This window comes from Prionailurus bengalensis, chromosome A1, assembly GCF_016509475.1.
Source record: "Prionailurus bengalensis isolate Pbe53 chromosome A1, Fcat_Pben_1.1_paternal_pri, whole genome shotgun sequence".
Taxonomy (NCBI): domain Eukaryota; kingdom Metazoa; phylum Chordata; class Mammalia; order Carnivora; family Felidae; genus Prionailurus; species Prionailurus bengalensis.
In genome coordinates this window covers 198347328-198363341 of record NC_057343.1, presented here as the reverse complement: position 1 = coordinate 198363341, position 16014 = coordinate 198347328, and the positions used below count along the sequence as shown (strand labels likewise).

Below are 16014 nucleotides of genomic sequence, written 5' to 3'. Positions count from 1 at the left end.
GCCCGCTGCCCCAATCAAAGCGGGACACGGAGCCTCAGAGCACAGTGAAGCGAGGCTTTAATGAACGTTCCTGCATGAGCGGGTGTCTGAGGGAGAGGCACACTCGGGGCAGTTACAGCAGGCAATTTATCTCCTAGTCTGCAAGTCCCTCCCCTGATTCCTCATTGGCTGAGCACTACAGAGGTTACAGCCTTACCGGAAGTGGCTTATGCCCATGTAAGGCAACAAGTAGTCTGATTGGAACAAATGAACATTCTTTGAGGTGATGAAAAGATTTCAGTTCTTCTGCACGTGCTCATGGCAAAGCCTGTGAAAATAAGCCCACAAAAAAGAGAGGGTAAGAAGAACCAGGAAGTGAAGTGTCTGAGGGTTTGTTGGTTGGGGGGGAGGGGGGGTCATGCATATTTACAATAGGTTGTAAACCTATCCTTAACTAAACAGCACAGCTTTTATTTGGTATTTCTGAAAATGAATCATCTCACTTCTCACACCTATCAAAAACTACAAGAATCAGATTAAGTCAGCACATTAGAGAACTTAGTCACAAAGCGATTGATGAATGCTGTCTAACAAAAAATTTAAGGGAATATCTTGAGTCACTGGGAATGAACTTAAAAAGTTTGGCATTGGGCAGGGGGGGCACCTGAGTGGCTCAGTAGGTTAAGCATCCAACTTGGTTTCAGCTCAGGTCATGATCTCACGGTTCCGTGAATTCAAGCACTGCATCGCTGCTTGGGATTCTCTGTCTCCCTCTGCACCTCCCTCGATCACGCTCGCTCTCTCTCTCAGAAATCAATAAACTTAAAAAAAAGTTTTCCTTTCTGAAATAGCATTGCCAAAAAGATTTTTTTTTTTTTAAGATTATAAGAAACGCATGTTTGTTCATCTACCACTTGACTAGTAATCCAGTTTGGCCTTGTTGAGACTCACAAAGCCGACTTAGAATCCCAGCCATATGCTCTTTTACTATTCTCTGAATCCTTTCAGTTTCTTCTTTTAGCCATAATCTGACTGGATAAATATGGGTTTTCCTTATTTATCATGAAACTCATTCCCAACTTTATTTTCTGCTAGAGGAATCTGCCCTTCACGGTGAAAAGTACTAACCACGCTGCGCTGCTCTTGTTTTCTTAGAGGGTGAAAATGGGAGCTTATCCTTCCTTACTACCTTTCCTCCCCCTGAGAAGAGACTAGATGAAATCTTTCCCTTTTTTTTTTTTTAATTTTTTAAAATATTTCTTTTTTGAGAGAGACAGACAGAGACAGAGCATTAACAGGGGAGGGGCGGGGGGGGGGGGCGGGGTCACAGAATCCAAAGCAGATTCCAGGCTCTGAGCTGTCTGCACTGGGCCCAACAGGAGTCTTGAACTCAGGAGCCGGGAGATCATGACTTGAGCTGAAGTCGGTCGCTCAACCGAACGAGCCACCCAGGCGCCCCCCGCGCCTTTGTTTAAGTAGAAGGCAGAGATACAAACTGTATGTAGAAACTGCAAATATACGTCGGTAACAGCAGTCTCGAAAGCATCTGGCTCGTTTCCACGCATGCAGCGGGTAGCGCCTGGCCACCATGGCTGCACGCCTGGTCAGCAATTTGCTGCACTTGCAGACACTGCCGAGCGGTATCACGTCCCTTATCTCACGTGATTGTCACAACCACTTAGAAAGGCAGAGCAGGGAAACCGATGAGACACAGAGAAGGCACGTTAGAGAGCTAGTAACCCGCAGCGGCTGGGCTTGAACCGAGACGGTCAGAGCTTCGGGTCTCCCTCCCGTCAGGGTCCCCCGCAGTGGGGCCCTGGTCCTGATGCTGTACGGTCGAAGCGCGCACACCTGCGCGTGGGCAGGACGAGCCAGCCAATGAGGAAGCCGCATCGAGGAGGCGGGACGGGGAAGCTGCTAATGACAGAGCCTGCCTGAGAGGGATGCAGCTAATGAGGGCCTCTTGCTGGAGAAAGACGGCCGCTCGCCCAATGAGAGGCTGTGACCGGCGGGCTGAAGGCGGAACAGCCAGTGGGGCGCCGGGGCGGGGCGGCGAGCCCAGCGCCAACCCGCGAGCGACCGAACCCCGGCGTGCAGCCCGGATCGCCGCCCGCCATGGCCCGCGCTGCCCGGCTCCTCGCCGCGCTGGCCGCGCTCCTGGCCGCCGCCGCCACAGGCGGAGATGCCCGGCCCAGCAAAATCGGTGCGGGAAGGACAGGGTGGGGGGCTGCGCGGGGGAGGGCTGCGAGGGAAAAGGGATCGCAGCAGGGAGCTGCCGGGTGGGGGAAGGGGAGGGAAACTGGGCGAGGGAGGGGTCTTCCGGAGAGGAGCTGGCTGGGGAAGAGGCGAGGGACTGAGAGTGGGCGAGGAAGGGGACCGGCAGTGGGCAAGGTGCTGATCCCGGGTGGCGTGGGCATGTGGCGACGCCTGCCTGGGGCTGGAAAAGAGGCTCGGGGCAGGACTGGCCACAGATCTCACCAGAAGGTCCACGGACATTAAGCATCTACGGTGGACCTGGCTCTTTGCCAAGTGCCCCGATGGATGACAGAGAGGACTGGGTGTGGGTGATGTCATTCATGAATGAAGGCTTATTGAGGGCCGTCAGTGTAGCAGGCACAGTGCTCCGTAGCTCCTGTCTGGAGGAGAGACGGCGCAATACAGGGAAGTCGGTGGTAAGGCCGAGAAGGTACCCTGATAGGGAGAGCATTTCCACCCACCCCTTCAGGCCTCTGGGAGGCCTCTGGAGACTTCCTAGGAGTAACATCTAAGCCAAAACCTCAGGGAGAATAGGAGACCGAGCCCGTGGTAGGTCTAGTGGAGATAGATTTGTTGGACGACAGGGAAGAACTTTTAACAGCAGTCATCTTGGTTTTTATTACAATGTTTCATTTTGAAAAATTTCGAACATGGGCAAAGTTGAAAGAACTGGATATACAGTGATCATCTATGTACTCGCCACCAAGATTCTGCCAGTAGCAAACTGCTACTGTACTTGCATTATTACCTAATTATCACCCACCCGTTAACTTGATGCATTTCAAAATAAATCGCGGACATCGGGGCACCATGCTAAATACTCCATCGTGCATATCACTGGCTCGAGTTCCCTATTTGTTTGGAGTTTATTTCTCATCACAGTTGTCACTTTAACTCTACATGACTCCCAAAGATGTTCAAGCTCCCTCACATATAAAATTCCCACGGGCAGAGATGCTAGGCTTCTGGGGGGGGGGGGGGGTACAGAGCCCTACTCCACGAAGCTGCCCTCTCTGTACCCTTGTTGGCAGGGAAGCATGTCCTGCGGGAGCACCACAGACTTACTGGGCTAGGACAGGGCTAAGGCTCCTTTGGATTACAAAACCACAGCTCAGGCCATGAAGAGGTAAGACAGACAAGCCTGCCAGGACTGAGAGTTTAGGGCTTTCCGGGGAGAGAGAAATCCTGAGAGCTAGAGGGGTTAGAGAAGGTGGATTTTGAGCCAGGCTTCGAAAGATGGGGAAGTCAGGCAGGCCGTGTCTGGAGGTGCGGGGCCCTCCCCCATCTCTCAAAAGTGGGCAGCAGAGTTCGCTGAGTCTTTCCAGCTGGTCCTGCCCACCTGGCCCCAGGGGTCACCCAGGGCAGGACGCTGGGCAATGCCAAGATGCCCCGTAGCTTTTTTGACTGTCCTTAGCTGTCTGACAAAAGCTCGACTTCGCCCTTGGTGATTTGGACTCTACACACGAGAATGAGGAAACTTCCTGTGAGGAGGGCTTCACCCTCGGGCTGCTGGGGGGTCAAATCTGAATACCTCAGTGTGGCTTTGGACCCTTTAAACGCCTCACCCCCGACCCCCCCTCCCAGTTTCTCATGCCCATGTCGCTGTGGAGAGTGTTTCTGCTGCCTGGCAAAGCCGACTGTCCAAACGTTATTTCCCCTGTGGAGCCTGGTCTGCATATCCTCGGGCAGAATTCACTGCTTCCTCTTCAGGATTCCCTGGAACCCTGTTGCTTCACTTGGTCACACGTTGTCCTAGCTCATTGTCCATGAGTCTGTCTGCCCACTCCCTGCATGAGCTCAGGAGGACAAAAGCCTTGCTTGATTCGCTTGTGCCCCAGCACATCTTATCATGGACTAGAGAGTGGGCGTCAGGTTGTGGGGGTCGGATGAGCTGGTTCTCAATGGGGTGAGCTCTTCCGCTTCCCTATAGCCCTGTGGGCGGCTTCCAGGCCTCGTGAGAGTAGTTCCTCTGAAAAATGGGTAATTTGGGACTCCGCCACAAATGGAGGGGAAGGGAGCACACCGCTCTGTAAAGGTTAAGGGCATTCTTGAAAATGGCTTTGTCAACACTGGAAAGGAGGAAGTGGTTTGTTTTTTTCAAGATGCAGCAAATCCTTAGCTTTACCGCCTGCCAGGATCTGGGGGCATAGTGAGCCGCGCCCGGTCCTTAAACGAGGAGAGTGGAGGATAGTGTGCAAGGGCGAGCCCCGGGGTAGGAACGTGTGCTGCAGGGATATGTGGGAGTGACACCTGACTTGTCTGCGGTGAGCCCGGCAAGCCAAGCTACAATTACAGGCGGGGGCCACAGAAGCAGCGAGGTGAAAGGTGACAGCACTCCTGAGCAGTGCAGGCAAAGGCACAAGTGTGAGACAGGCAAGTCAAGGCAGACAAGAAGGTGGAGTGTTGGGCGGTGGGGCGGGGAGTAAAGGCCGTGGAGGCCAGATCATAAAGAACCCTGTAGTTTTGCCTTCTTGCCAGGAGCTGGTGGTCCGTCATGGGTCCAACACGGGTCTTGTGAGGACAGATCACACCAGATTTGCCTCACTTTCTTTTTGGACCGAGTTCCACAACTGTCAGATGAGAGGGAACCTGTGTCTCAGATACGTGGTGGGCAAACAGTGTGGGTGGTGTGGCTATCCAGTTCCATAGCCTCACAGCTGCTCTGCTGGCTTTGCACCGTGCTATTCAGCATTAGCATCGAGATTAGGATCTGCCTGGACCGTGGTTCCTAGGAGCACCTCAGAGCCCACGTTGCCAGTGAAACGTTTTTATCAGCGACTTGGATGAGAACACTCACGGCATATGAACCAAGTTTAGAAATAGCAGGAAGGCAGGAGGCATAGGAAAGACAGTGGATGATAAGATCCAGAAAGACCCCAGAGCCGAAACTTTGGAGCAAGACTCCAGACCGGTATAGAGTGCCCGGCATGGTAGTGAGCAACCCGTCACAGGGTGCATTCCAGTCTTGGCAAACACAGATGTAAAAGAGATTTAAGTGCCAGGTGGTAGGTTGCATTAGACCAGTCGTTGGCTGACGTCTTCAGGAAAGGGCCGGAGAATAAACAGTTTAGGCCTGCCACCATAGCATGAAAGCAGCCATAGACCCGCTACAGAGAGTGTGGCTGTGTTCTGATAAAACTTTATTTGCAAAAACAGGCGTGGGCCTGGATTTGGCCCATGGGCTGTAGTTTGCCGACCTCTGGGTTGAGTTTCCAAACACTGTTCTAACCTAACAGTACCTGTCAGTGACCAAGTTTTCACCAATTCATAGTGAAATAAAAACGGGGACAATATAACGAGTTTGTGTAAGGTTAAATGTATTCTCTGTAAATGATCCTCCAGAATTTTGAGATTTCTTTCCTGCTCTTTGTGCTGCCAAGGTGTCCCTTTCGTGACAAAAGGAGGGTTACTAGGTGACGGTTTTCAGGTTGTCCTTTGCTCTTTTTTGATGGCTTTACTAAACACTAGCCTGCAGATTTCCCTTTTGAGATGGCATAAGCCGATGAAACGCAAGGGCCTGGGAGCCACCACCCAGGAGGCCGCGAAGGTGGCACCTGTATCCTCACGGCCATGCTCTCTGTCTCTCCCCTCGTCTGCCTCCCGGGCCTGCTGACAGCCGTGGTGGGGGCCGGGATCGGGGGCTCTGCCGTGGCCCATTTCCTCCAGCAGCACTTCGGCCCCCGGGTGCAGATCGACGTGTTCGAGAAGGGGACCGTGGGCGGCCGCCTGGCCACCATCTCAGTCAACAAGCAGCACTATGAGAGCGGGGCCGCCTCCTTCCACTCCCTGAGCCTGCACATGCAGGACTTCGTCAAGCAGCTGGGTGAGTGCACCGTCCCGGGGCTCCAGCACACAGCGCCCGAGGCTGGCGGCAGCCTTTGGGCTCTTTCCAGATCTCCCCGAAGGTCAAGGCCGGAAGGTCACGTAGCCCAGTCTCCTCGTTTTACAGATGGAGCAGCTGAGACCAGGGCGGGGAAGGCACTTGCCTGAGGTTACGCAGTGAGTTAGTTGCAGAGCCCGGATTAGAGCACAGGTTGGACTCCCGGGCCAGTTTCCTTCCCTTTCAATTTGCTGCCTCTCAATAGCCATAATCTTATGGCTTCCACATGCTGTGTGCTTGCCAGGTACCCAACATCCTTCTAGGCGGTGTGTAGGCATTACCTCACCTCCAGTCCTCCCTCCTGCAAGACAGGGGTTGTATCTCCTGAGGAAACGGAGGCTCAGAGGGTGTCTACACCTTGGCTGGGGCCCCGCAGCTAATGAGTAAGAGAGCTGGATTCAACCCCAGCAGCATGTAGCAAAGCCACAAAGACATACACTGTTTGACGCACAAACTCGGCTTCTCAGAAGGGATCCCGCAGGTGTACTTGAAGATGTGCTAAGTGGCATGCACACAGGGTTATTCATTACAGTGTTGTTTGTAGTAGCAAAAGGTTGAAAATATCCCATGTGCCCACCCACTGGGGTCTGAGAGTAAATATTAAATAGCCAGCAGACAGTTCAGCAGGCAGATTGAGGAAGTCCTTTATGCCCAAGTATAGAACAATCTACAAGACACAGTACGTCAGGATGGTGCAGAGCAGTGTGTGGAGGGTGGGGGTGGGAGGAGGAAGAACCCCCTAGATATATACACGTATGAGTGTTTGCAGAAAATGTCTCTGGAAGGATGCTGAAGGAATGTTGCCCTTGGGATGGGGGAACTTAGTGGCTCAGGGACAGGAGTAGGAGGGAAATGTACAAAAACCTGTGGCTTGGGGCAGGTCTATAACCTCTAAGCCTCGGTTTCTGCATCTTTAACTGGGATGCTGTCACCTGTTCTGCCTCTTCCCAAGCTGAGAAAGGATAAAGTGAGATGCTTAAGTCTCAGGGCTCTGTGAGCTGTAGCATGTGGAAGCTTGCAAAGAGCCGTGAGTCCTTCCGGGCGGTCTTGGTGTCCAAGGCCACCGTCCGAGAGCAAGCCCTGCAGCTGTCAGCCCCTGGACATTCCGGGATGACATCTGAATTTCCCTCCCTCATGACTGAGTGAATCCCTGTGGGGGGGGGGGGGGGGGGGGAAACTGAACTGGCATATTATTTACATTGTCACGTCTTTATTGGACTAGCCAGCCCAGTGCGTTCATTTACTGTTTTATTTATTTATTTTTTAATGTTTATTTATTTTTGAGACAGAGAGAGACAGAGCACAAACGGGGGAGGGGCAGAGAGAGAGGGAGGCATAGAATCCGAAGCGGGCTCCAGGCTCTGAGCTGTCAGCACTCAGACGGGGGCTCGAACTCACGGACCGCGAGATGGTGACCTGAGCCGAAGTCGGACGCTTAACCGACTGAGCCACCCAGGCGCCCCTCGTTCACTGTTTTAAACAAGCAGCAAAGATGAACAAACTGTAGCGTTCATATTCCCTTTAATGGAGCCCGTCCGTTTGCATCCTTCAGGAGGACCCTGCGTTTTGCTTCAGGCACCGCTAGATCTCCTTGGGGGCCCCGTGAGAGGGACCTGAGGGGCTCCTCCCTGTCTCCTCAGGGCTGAGGCACCGGCGAGAGGTGGTGGGCAGGAGCGCCATCTTCAGCGGGGAGCACTTCGTGCTGGAAGAGACGGACTGGTACCTGCTGAACCTCTTCCGCCTCTGGTGGCACTACGGCATCAGCTTCCTGAGGCTGCAGATGTGGGTGGAGGAGGTCATGGAGAAGTTCATGAGGTACGGCGGGGCAGGCCGCAGGCAAGGCCTTCTGGAGGGAGGGAGGAAGAGAGACGGGGAGGGACCCAGCTGGACTGTAAATTGTCGAGAAGGAAAAGGGACTTCCTTGCTCGCGTGTGAGAGCCCCGCACGGTGCGGGGATGGGTCTCCGGTGTTGCCGCACTAGCCTTCCTTCCCTCCGCTGAACTGATGATGAATTAAGAGCCTGGGTTGCAAATACAGCCACCTGCAGGGGGCGCACCGGGGATGTGAATGAGTGCAATAGAGAGGGGGCAGAGAAGAGGAGGGAGCAGGTGCCCTGAGGAGCAAGGCCCCACCCAAGGGGGCAGCCAGTTGTGGCCTCGTGGCAATGCTGACCTCATGTGGCGAGATCTTCCAGTTTTTTGGAAGAAGCTAGAAACCCAGAGTTATGTGTGAAATCTGGTTTTTCAATACATGCAACCAATTCATCTTATAAGTAAGCGAAATGAAGCATGTATAGGCCCCACGCAGCCTGTGGGCCACCCGCTTACAAGCCCTGCTGTCCCCCAGTTTCCCCATCTAGAACAAGCTCCTTTTTTCACCACTTCCCTCCTCCCTGGGTCCCGGTCTCCTCCCCGACCCCTTCAGATAATGAGCACAAGTGGTCCAGTGTCACTCTGTCCACTTCCCACAGTTCACCCACTCGCCGGTTGGCACCCCAGCTCTCTGCTGTATGTCCTCCCCGCCTCCTGGCCCAGAGGCGGTCATTCAAGATGGCCCCCTGGCCTCCTCCACTTTCTCCACCTCCTCAGCTAGGCCTTTCATGGCACTTCTTATATTTTCCAGGTGTCCCCCAAAGGTTATGTCCTTACCCCTCTTGTTTCTTCTGTTTCTCTCCCCTGTCAATTTTACCCAAACCGACAACGCTGAGTTTTTTCTTTCGCGGGAGAGGAACTCTGTCTGGACGTCCCATTGACCATCAGAGTCAACACGGTTACAAAGTAGCCCAGGCAGAGGCAGCGTTTCAAGGACCAGTACCTCTGGAAATCTACCAGCAGATGAGTCCCAGCAACCGCTAGTCCCTGAGACCGGGAGGGGGGAGATGTGGAGGGACGAGACGGGAGCTCGGGGCTGCGTGAGAGCCTGTTGGATGGAGCCGGACGGGAGGCCAGTCTGGGCTAGCACAGAGCATGACGACGTTGGCGTAGGACAGGCGCCATCGGGTCCAGTGTGGCCCCAGAAGCCAGCGCAGAGCCAAAGCCGCTGCAGACGGGGCAGTGTCTGTGGGGGCGGGCTGTGGCCCACACTGCCCAGCAGTTGCCCCCCCAAGTGAGAAGTGGGCTGTGCCCTCACAGGGGTGCCAGAGTCACATTTCGCAGAGCCGTGATGTGAAGCCAGGTCTAGTGGGATTCCAGGGTGTCCGCCCCACCCTCTGCACTGTCGCTGTGGCTGGGAAAGGACCGTCAGAGTCAGCAAACGGGCCGAGTAATCAGCCTTCTCTCCCCCCTACACGGAGAGGAGGGGCAGGTCCCTGCTGGGGCTCTCGGGTGCGGTGAGCCAGCAGTGGGCGGTCAGCCAGAAGGCCTTTGGCACAAGGGCTCCTCTGCGTGTCTTCCAGGATCTATAAGTACCAGGCCCATGGTTACGCCTTCTCAGGTGTGGAGGAGCTGCTCTACTCGCTGGGCGAGTCCGCCTTCGTCAACATGACCCAGCGCTCCGTGGCCGAGTCCCTGCTCCAGGTGGGCGTCACTCAGCGCTTCATCGACGACGTTGTCTCTGCAGTCCTGCGGGCCAGCTACGGCCAGTCTGCGGCGATGCCCGCCTTTGCCGGTGAGCCTCTGGCCCTCGGCCTACCTCCTGCCCTTCCCCTGGCCCACAGCGCCCGGAAGGGGCTGGGCTCCCCTTAATAACCTCACTTTTACCAGGCCTGGTTGACTAAGCACCTTATTGCCTCAACCCTATTTGATTCTGGCCATCAGTCCTCCAGGCTGGCAGGAGATAGTGTCCGCCCCACTTCTCAGATGGCGAAAGGAAAGCTGAGATCTAAGGTCCAGTGTGTTTCCACCACTGAGTTTCAGGAACTGCCCCACTGGGGCCTCGGAGCCCCTGGGTACTCCTCCGTCAGCGCGTCTCCTCTCCCCAGCTCATTATTGGGGCCAGGGGGCATGTGCACGACCTGCGCAGGCTGGGTCCATCCCTCCTCCTAGGCTGCTGACGTGGAAGGTTCAGGTTCATGGTCCTCTTCTCAACCACTCACGCTTCCACCCGCTGGCTCCCGAGCATGACCTCCAGCCCAGACCTCCCTCCAGGACTGCACATTCAGCAGGTGCCTCCACTGGGAGGCCTAGCGGGCACTCAGCGTGACCAGATCTGAACCCCTGACCCTTCCCCTCAAGCCCGCCTCCCCTGCGGTCTTCCCAGCTTGGTTGGTAGTAGCTCCTCTCTGTGGCTCCAGCCAAAACCTTGACTCGTATGTCAAGAAATCTCATCTGCTTTGCCTTCCGCATATATCCAGGGTCTGGCTGCTTCCCACCACCATTTCCTCCCTGACCTGGATTACTCCAGGTCTCCCGCCAGGCCCCTCTTCCCGCCCTCCTGCCCCCTTCCCCCTGCGGGCTCAGCTGCAGGATCCTTTTAAAACAAAAGACACATCATGTCAGGCCTATGTGTAAAACTCTGTCAAGGGCTCCCGCTTGCCTTCAAGTAAAACCCAGAGCTCTTCCAGTGGCCTTCAAGGCACCGCCTGGCCTGGGCCCCACCACCTACCTGCTCATTCATCCCCGCTCCAACCACTCCGGCCTCCTTTTCATGCCTCCAGCGTTCCAGACACACCCCTATCTTGGGGCTTTTAGGTGGCCCTCCCTCCACCTGGAACATTCTTCTCTGGTAAACTCTTGCTCCCCACCATGTCTTTGTGCAGACGTTCCTTTTCATGGAAGCTACCCTGCCACCCCACTCCTGCCCGCAGCAGGGCCAGTCCCCCTACCCTGTGGCCATCAGCTTCTAGCTGCCTATTTAATCTACTCCTTTCATCTCTTCCCACTAGGAGGTAGGCTTCCCAGGGGCGGGAAGCTCTGTCTCCTTTGTTTACTGGGTATCCCAAACACTTAGAAAAGGGCCTGGACCATTGGAGGCACTCAGCCCATTTTTGTTGGCTAAATGAATGAAAAGGTTTGTATTTAGCAAGTACCTCCCACGGCCCGGGCTGCTGTTCCTCTGGCTGTTGGCATGGTTACCTCCCTCCCAGCCTTCAGGTCCTGCCAAGTGTCCCCTCAACGAGGCTGTCCTGCTCCCTCTTCCAGTGCTTGTGTGTATCCTTCAAGATACAATTCATATACCACACAATTCGCCCCTTTATTTTTTTTTAAGGTTTTATTTTTAAGTAATCGCTACACCCCACGTGGGGCTCGAACTCACAACCCCGAGATCAAGAGTTCAGTCACCAACTGAACCAGCCAGGTGCCCCCAATCCACCTATTTAAAGCGAACAATTCAATGGTTTTGAGTGGTGTAGCCATCATCCCAGTCAATTTTGGAATACTCTCATGGCCTCCAGAAAATCCCATAACCGTGGCCATCACTTCCCCAGTAACCCCCTGCCGTCTAACCCTGGGCAACCACAAATCCACCTGCATTTCTATGGATTTGCCCCTTCTGGGTGATCTGTGTAAACAGAATCTTACAATCTGTGGTCTTTTATAGCTGGCTCTTGCCCTGAGCATATTTTGACTCCATAGCATTGTAGAGTTTGTTGTATTTGTGGGTGTGTGTTGTCTCGCATTGTCCGTGTTGGGGAAGTCAGGCCTGAGAGGGAGGGCTCAGCGGGCAGGATGGTGCTGGACTCTCCAGCCGCACAGCCCAGTGGTTCTGAGAACCCACTGGCCGCCCTCCCCCGCTTTGCCTAGGAGCCATGTCTCTCGCTGGGGCCCAGGGCAGCCTGTGGTCTGTAGAGGGAGGCAACAAGCTGGTTTGTTCCGGTCTGCTGAAGCTCACCAAGGCCAATGTGATCCATGCCACAGTGACCACTGTGACCCTGCAACAGACAGGTGAGTGAGCAGAGCACGGGGTGTGGCCACTCCATTCCTAGACCCGTGCTCACTTCCACCACTCTGCCCCTAAGCCCTGGTCTTGGATCTGCGGGGGAGCGGTTCCAACAAACCCGTGGAAAGCCCCGGCACTGCCGAGTGACGCCAGAGGGCACTGTCGTCCTGAGTCAAATGTCAGAGCCAGAAAGCTGAGACTTGCCTTCATCTAGCCCAGTTCGTTTGACCACGGAGGACTTCGAGCCACAGCCTTGCCCGAGTTCCTCCAGCTAGTCCACAGCAGAGCTAGAGCCAAAGCTCAGGTCTCCTGACTCCCAGTCCAGTGCTCACCCTGCAGCCACACCGGCATGGAAAGCCCAGGACCCACCATCTGGACAGCCCAGGTGCATGGGAGTCTCATCCCCTCAGCACTAGGCCCCAGGGGGAGATCAGTGGGTAGAAACCGAGAAATAAATCGACTTTTGTGCTCTATTCTCTCTCCTTCCAGAAGGGAAACCCTTGTACTATGTAGAGTATGAGAACGAGGTGGGCAATGGCTCTGACTTCTATGACATAGTGGTCATCGCCACCCCCCTGCACCTGGACAACAGCAGCAGCACCATCAGCTTCGAAGGCTTCGACCCGCCCATTGATGCAGTCCAGGGCCCTTTCCAGCCCACCGTCGTCTCCTTGGTCCATGGCTACCTCAACTCTTCCTACTTTGGTTTCCCCGACCCTAAGCTTTTCCCCTTTGCCAGCATCCTCACCACGGATTTCCCCAACTTCTTCTGTGCCCTGGACAACATCTGTCCCGTCAACATCTCGGCCAACTTCCGGCGGAAGCAGCCTCAGGAGGCAGCCGTTTGGCGAGTGCAGTCCCCCAAACCCCTCCTCCGGTCCCAGCTGAAGACCCTCTTCCGCTCCTATTACTCGGTGCAGACGGCCGAGTGGCAGGCCCACCCCCTGTACGGCTCCCACACCGGCCTCCCGCGCTTCGCCCTCCACGACCAGCTCTTCCACCTCAATGCCCTGGAGTGGGCGGCCAGCTCCGTGGAGGTGATGGCCGTGGCTGCCAAGAACGTGGCCCTGCTGGCCTACAACCGCTGGTACCAGGACCTAGACAAGATTGACCAGAAGGATCTGATGCACAAGGTGAAGACTGAGCTGTGAGGGCTCTGGGGAGATCCCGGAAGGTCTATCCCTGCCGACGATAGATCATCCCCGCTAGCGGCCACGGTCGGGCAGGCTGCGCTCCCCCGCCAGGCCTCGCTCCGGCCCCTCGTGTGTCAAGCTGCTTCTCCTTCCGGCGTGGGTCCAGGTGGCCCGCTCTCTGCCTCTCTATCTTAAGGACTCTCTCACAGTGTTTGCTTCTTTTTAAGGGGGAGAATGAGAGAAGGGAAGGAAATCCCAGCCCGTGTATTCATTTTATTTATTTTTTTTAAGAAGAAATAAAAATCCACCCTCTCCAGCTGCTTCTGATTGGGTTTTCTAACTAGAATACGGGGATCATTGGGAGGAAATAACGGGGAAAGAACTATGAACCAGATTTCTTTATTGTTTTTCATTGCCTACTCCCAAAATGTGTGTGAGGCAATACCTACAATGAAATACAGGTACCAGACGGTTACAAATAAAGTAGAAGGGAAGATCAGAAAACATCAGACATGATCAAAGCTTCCTCTGTACTGTGCGCTTGCTAGATGTGAGGTGCTTAGCTGAGAACTTACTAGACACCAGCCAAGCCTCTCAACAACACTGCATGTCGGGAGACATGACTGTGGTAGGACCTAAGGAAGAGATGGTGACCTCAGTGGAGCTCTTGGGATAGCTCTGAGCTTCCTGACATCCAGTGGGAAAAGGGAAATATACCAGGCCATAGGAAGAGAAAAGCTTTTCCTCGGCACCTGGAAGAGTTGGCCATTGTGTCCATTATGCAAGGGTCGAAGAGTGATACAGTGGACCTTTCTTGCAAGAATACCGGTTCCTAGGTGGTGGAGGGTGGTCCAAAAATATCCTTCAAGCAGATGGAGGCCCAAATTGGCTTTGAAGTTGTTTTTGCTGTGCTGAGGTGATGGTTGTGTCAGTGAAGAAGCCGGTGCCTTTAAAGTGCACGTAGCGCGTACCTGTCGGTTATTATAGGAATTATGAAGCTGGCGCATCGGTAAGAATGTTCTACCTCTGGTTGAAGTAGTAGAAAACCAATCTTAAAGTGGCTTCAGCAATAAAAAGAGGTTTTATTGGTTATGAGAGTCCGGGTACAGGGCAAGCATCAGCTCTGTGCTGTGCCAGCGCCATCTTTTCTCTCCTGGTCAAGGATGGCTGCCAAGAGCGCCCAGGGGCAGCGGTCTCGCACGACTGTGAACACAGTCGGCTCTGGGCCAGCTGGGCAGTGGGCCCCTGCTGAACCAATTCTCTGTGACCGAGCAAATGCCGAGTGCTAATTGGTTTAAGACTCAGCTGCTAGACCAGTAATAGGGACACAGGGGATGAGACGAAGCTGATTGGCTTAGAAGAGTCAGGTCCCTCCCCTGGAGCAGCCTTATCCAGACTACATTAGGAGAAGTGGAAAGGGGGTTAGAGAGAGGCACTCTGTCAACCACGTGCAGGGTGGGGCTGTGCCCTCCCCCTCTTCTCAGGGCCAGTGGAATCAATATGTAATGACATCCTTTCATGGTCTGTGTTTGGAATGAAGATGCCACGGGCTGTCCTATTGTAACTGATGGTCATTGGTATTGGACCAAGGCCAGTTTCAACCTTGTCCCTGGTAACCATCCCTCCCTTGCATCCCTAAGGAGGTGAGCACAAAAGAGGCAAACGAGGACAATTACATCGGATCCCCAGTCCTCAGCTGGGACTTTGGCTGGTTCTTCAGAAACTTCCTTTATCTGGGTAGACAGGCCTGAACAGCTCAGAACCAAAGCAGGCCAAAGTGCCCATGCTGACAGCTGGCCTGCTTCCCCAAGTCCAAACCTGAGAACTGGATCTCACCACCTCTCCGCCTGCAAGGAAGAGCCAGAGATTCCTGAAGATAGGAGACGGGATCATAAGTTCCAGCAGGAAGCCTTGGCCCCAGGGCCCACCCCAGCCTTCTCAGACCAGGACAGAAGCCCCCAAGGGCCCACAGCCCTCTGGGAGAAGAGAGAGCATTTGCAGAGACAGCCCTATAATTTGCCAAACAGAGCAGGAAGGAGGCCACACTCATACTCAGTGGTCCTGGGGCAGTGTGGTGGACATTTAAAACTCTTTGCAGGGTCTCCATCCCTACAGCAGGTGACCTAAGCAAAACTTGAACACTTGGGGGTATGGGAGGTGGTGGAAGATAGAGCTGGGGGTGGCTAAAGAATGGGAGAGGCGAGAGGAATGCCTTGCTCCCGATGCACCATTTTTTTTAAATTTTTTTTAACGTTTATTTATTTTTGAGACAGAGACAGAGCATGAACGGGGGAGGGTCAGAGAGAGAGGAGACACAAAATCCAAAACAGGCTCCAGGCTCTCTGAGTGGTGGGCTCACAGCCCGATGCAGGGCTTGAACTCAGGGACCGTGAGATCATGACCTGAGCGAAGGTCGGAGGTTAACTGACTGAGCCACCCAGGCACCCCCCCTACCCTGCTTGACACACCTTTGAAGGAGCAACAGGAGCTGGGGCAAACCTTGGGCTCCCCCTAGAGGCCTCTGTGCATGCGTGCATGCATGCATTCAGCATGCATTCATGCATCCAGCCCTGCACTCTTTTGCACTGGACCCCGTGCTGAGTGCTGGAGATGCAGATAAGGCCCCTATGCTCATGGAGTGGGGGGTTCTTACCAGACAGTGTAAAATATGAGTCACACACAGACTCAAACCAAAGGAGGTTCCTGGGCACAGTGTAGACCCAGCTCTCTCCTTGGACCTCCAAAGGTCCTGAGCTCCCTGCTGCTGTCTTTAAACCAGGGGACTAGAAAGGGCCAGCTGCCAGCCCAGGCTCCCAAGGCCAAGTTCCTAGGCTGCAGAATGGTAACACTGGGAAAGACCCTGAAGATCCGAAATCCCATCTGCTTGTTTCACAGACGAGAATACTGAAGCCCAGAAAGGAAAAAGCAACATCCATATAAAACTAACCG

At 54.5% G+C, this 16014-nt stretch overlaps 1 protein-coding gene across 1 annotated transcript; it reads left to right on the top strand.

Annotated features, from left to right (window-relative positions):
* Positions 1-2031: 2031 nt before the first annotated feature.
* On the top strand, positions 2032-15333 carry PCYOX1L (prenylcysteine oxidase 1 like). The gene is made up of 6 exons (XM_043598226.1): positions 2032-2182; positions 5852-6058; positions 7756-7930; positions 9510-9721; positions 11797-11937; positions 12422-15333. Exons 1-6 carry the CDS (start codon positions 2095-2097, stop codon positions 13081-13083), a joined length of 1485 nt encoding a protein of 494 aa, XP_043454161.1. The 5' UTR covers positions 2032-2094; the 3' UTR covers positions 13084-15333.
* Positions 15334-16014: the final 681 nt, after the last annotated feature.

Coding starts and splice junctions, on each gene's coding strand:
- PCYOX1L (XM_043598226.1), top strand. CDS start 2,095: ATGGCCCGCGCTGCCCGGCTCCTCGCCGCGCTGGCCGCGCTCCTGGCC. Junction 6,059..7,755: donor GGACTTCGTCAAGCAGCTGG/GTGAGTGCACCG, acceptor CTGTCTCCTCAG/GGCTGAGGCACCGGCGAGAG. Junction 7,931..9,509: donor GTCATGGAGAAGTTCATGAG/GTACGGCGGGGC, acceptor CGTGTCTTCCAG/GATCTATAAGTACCAGGCCC.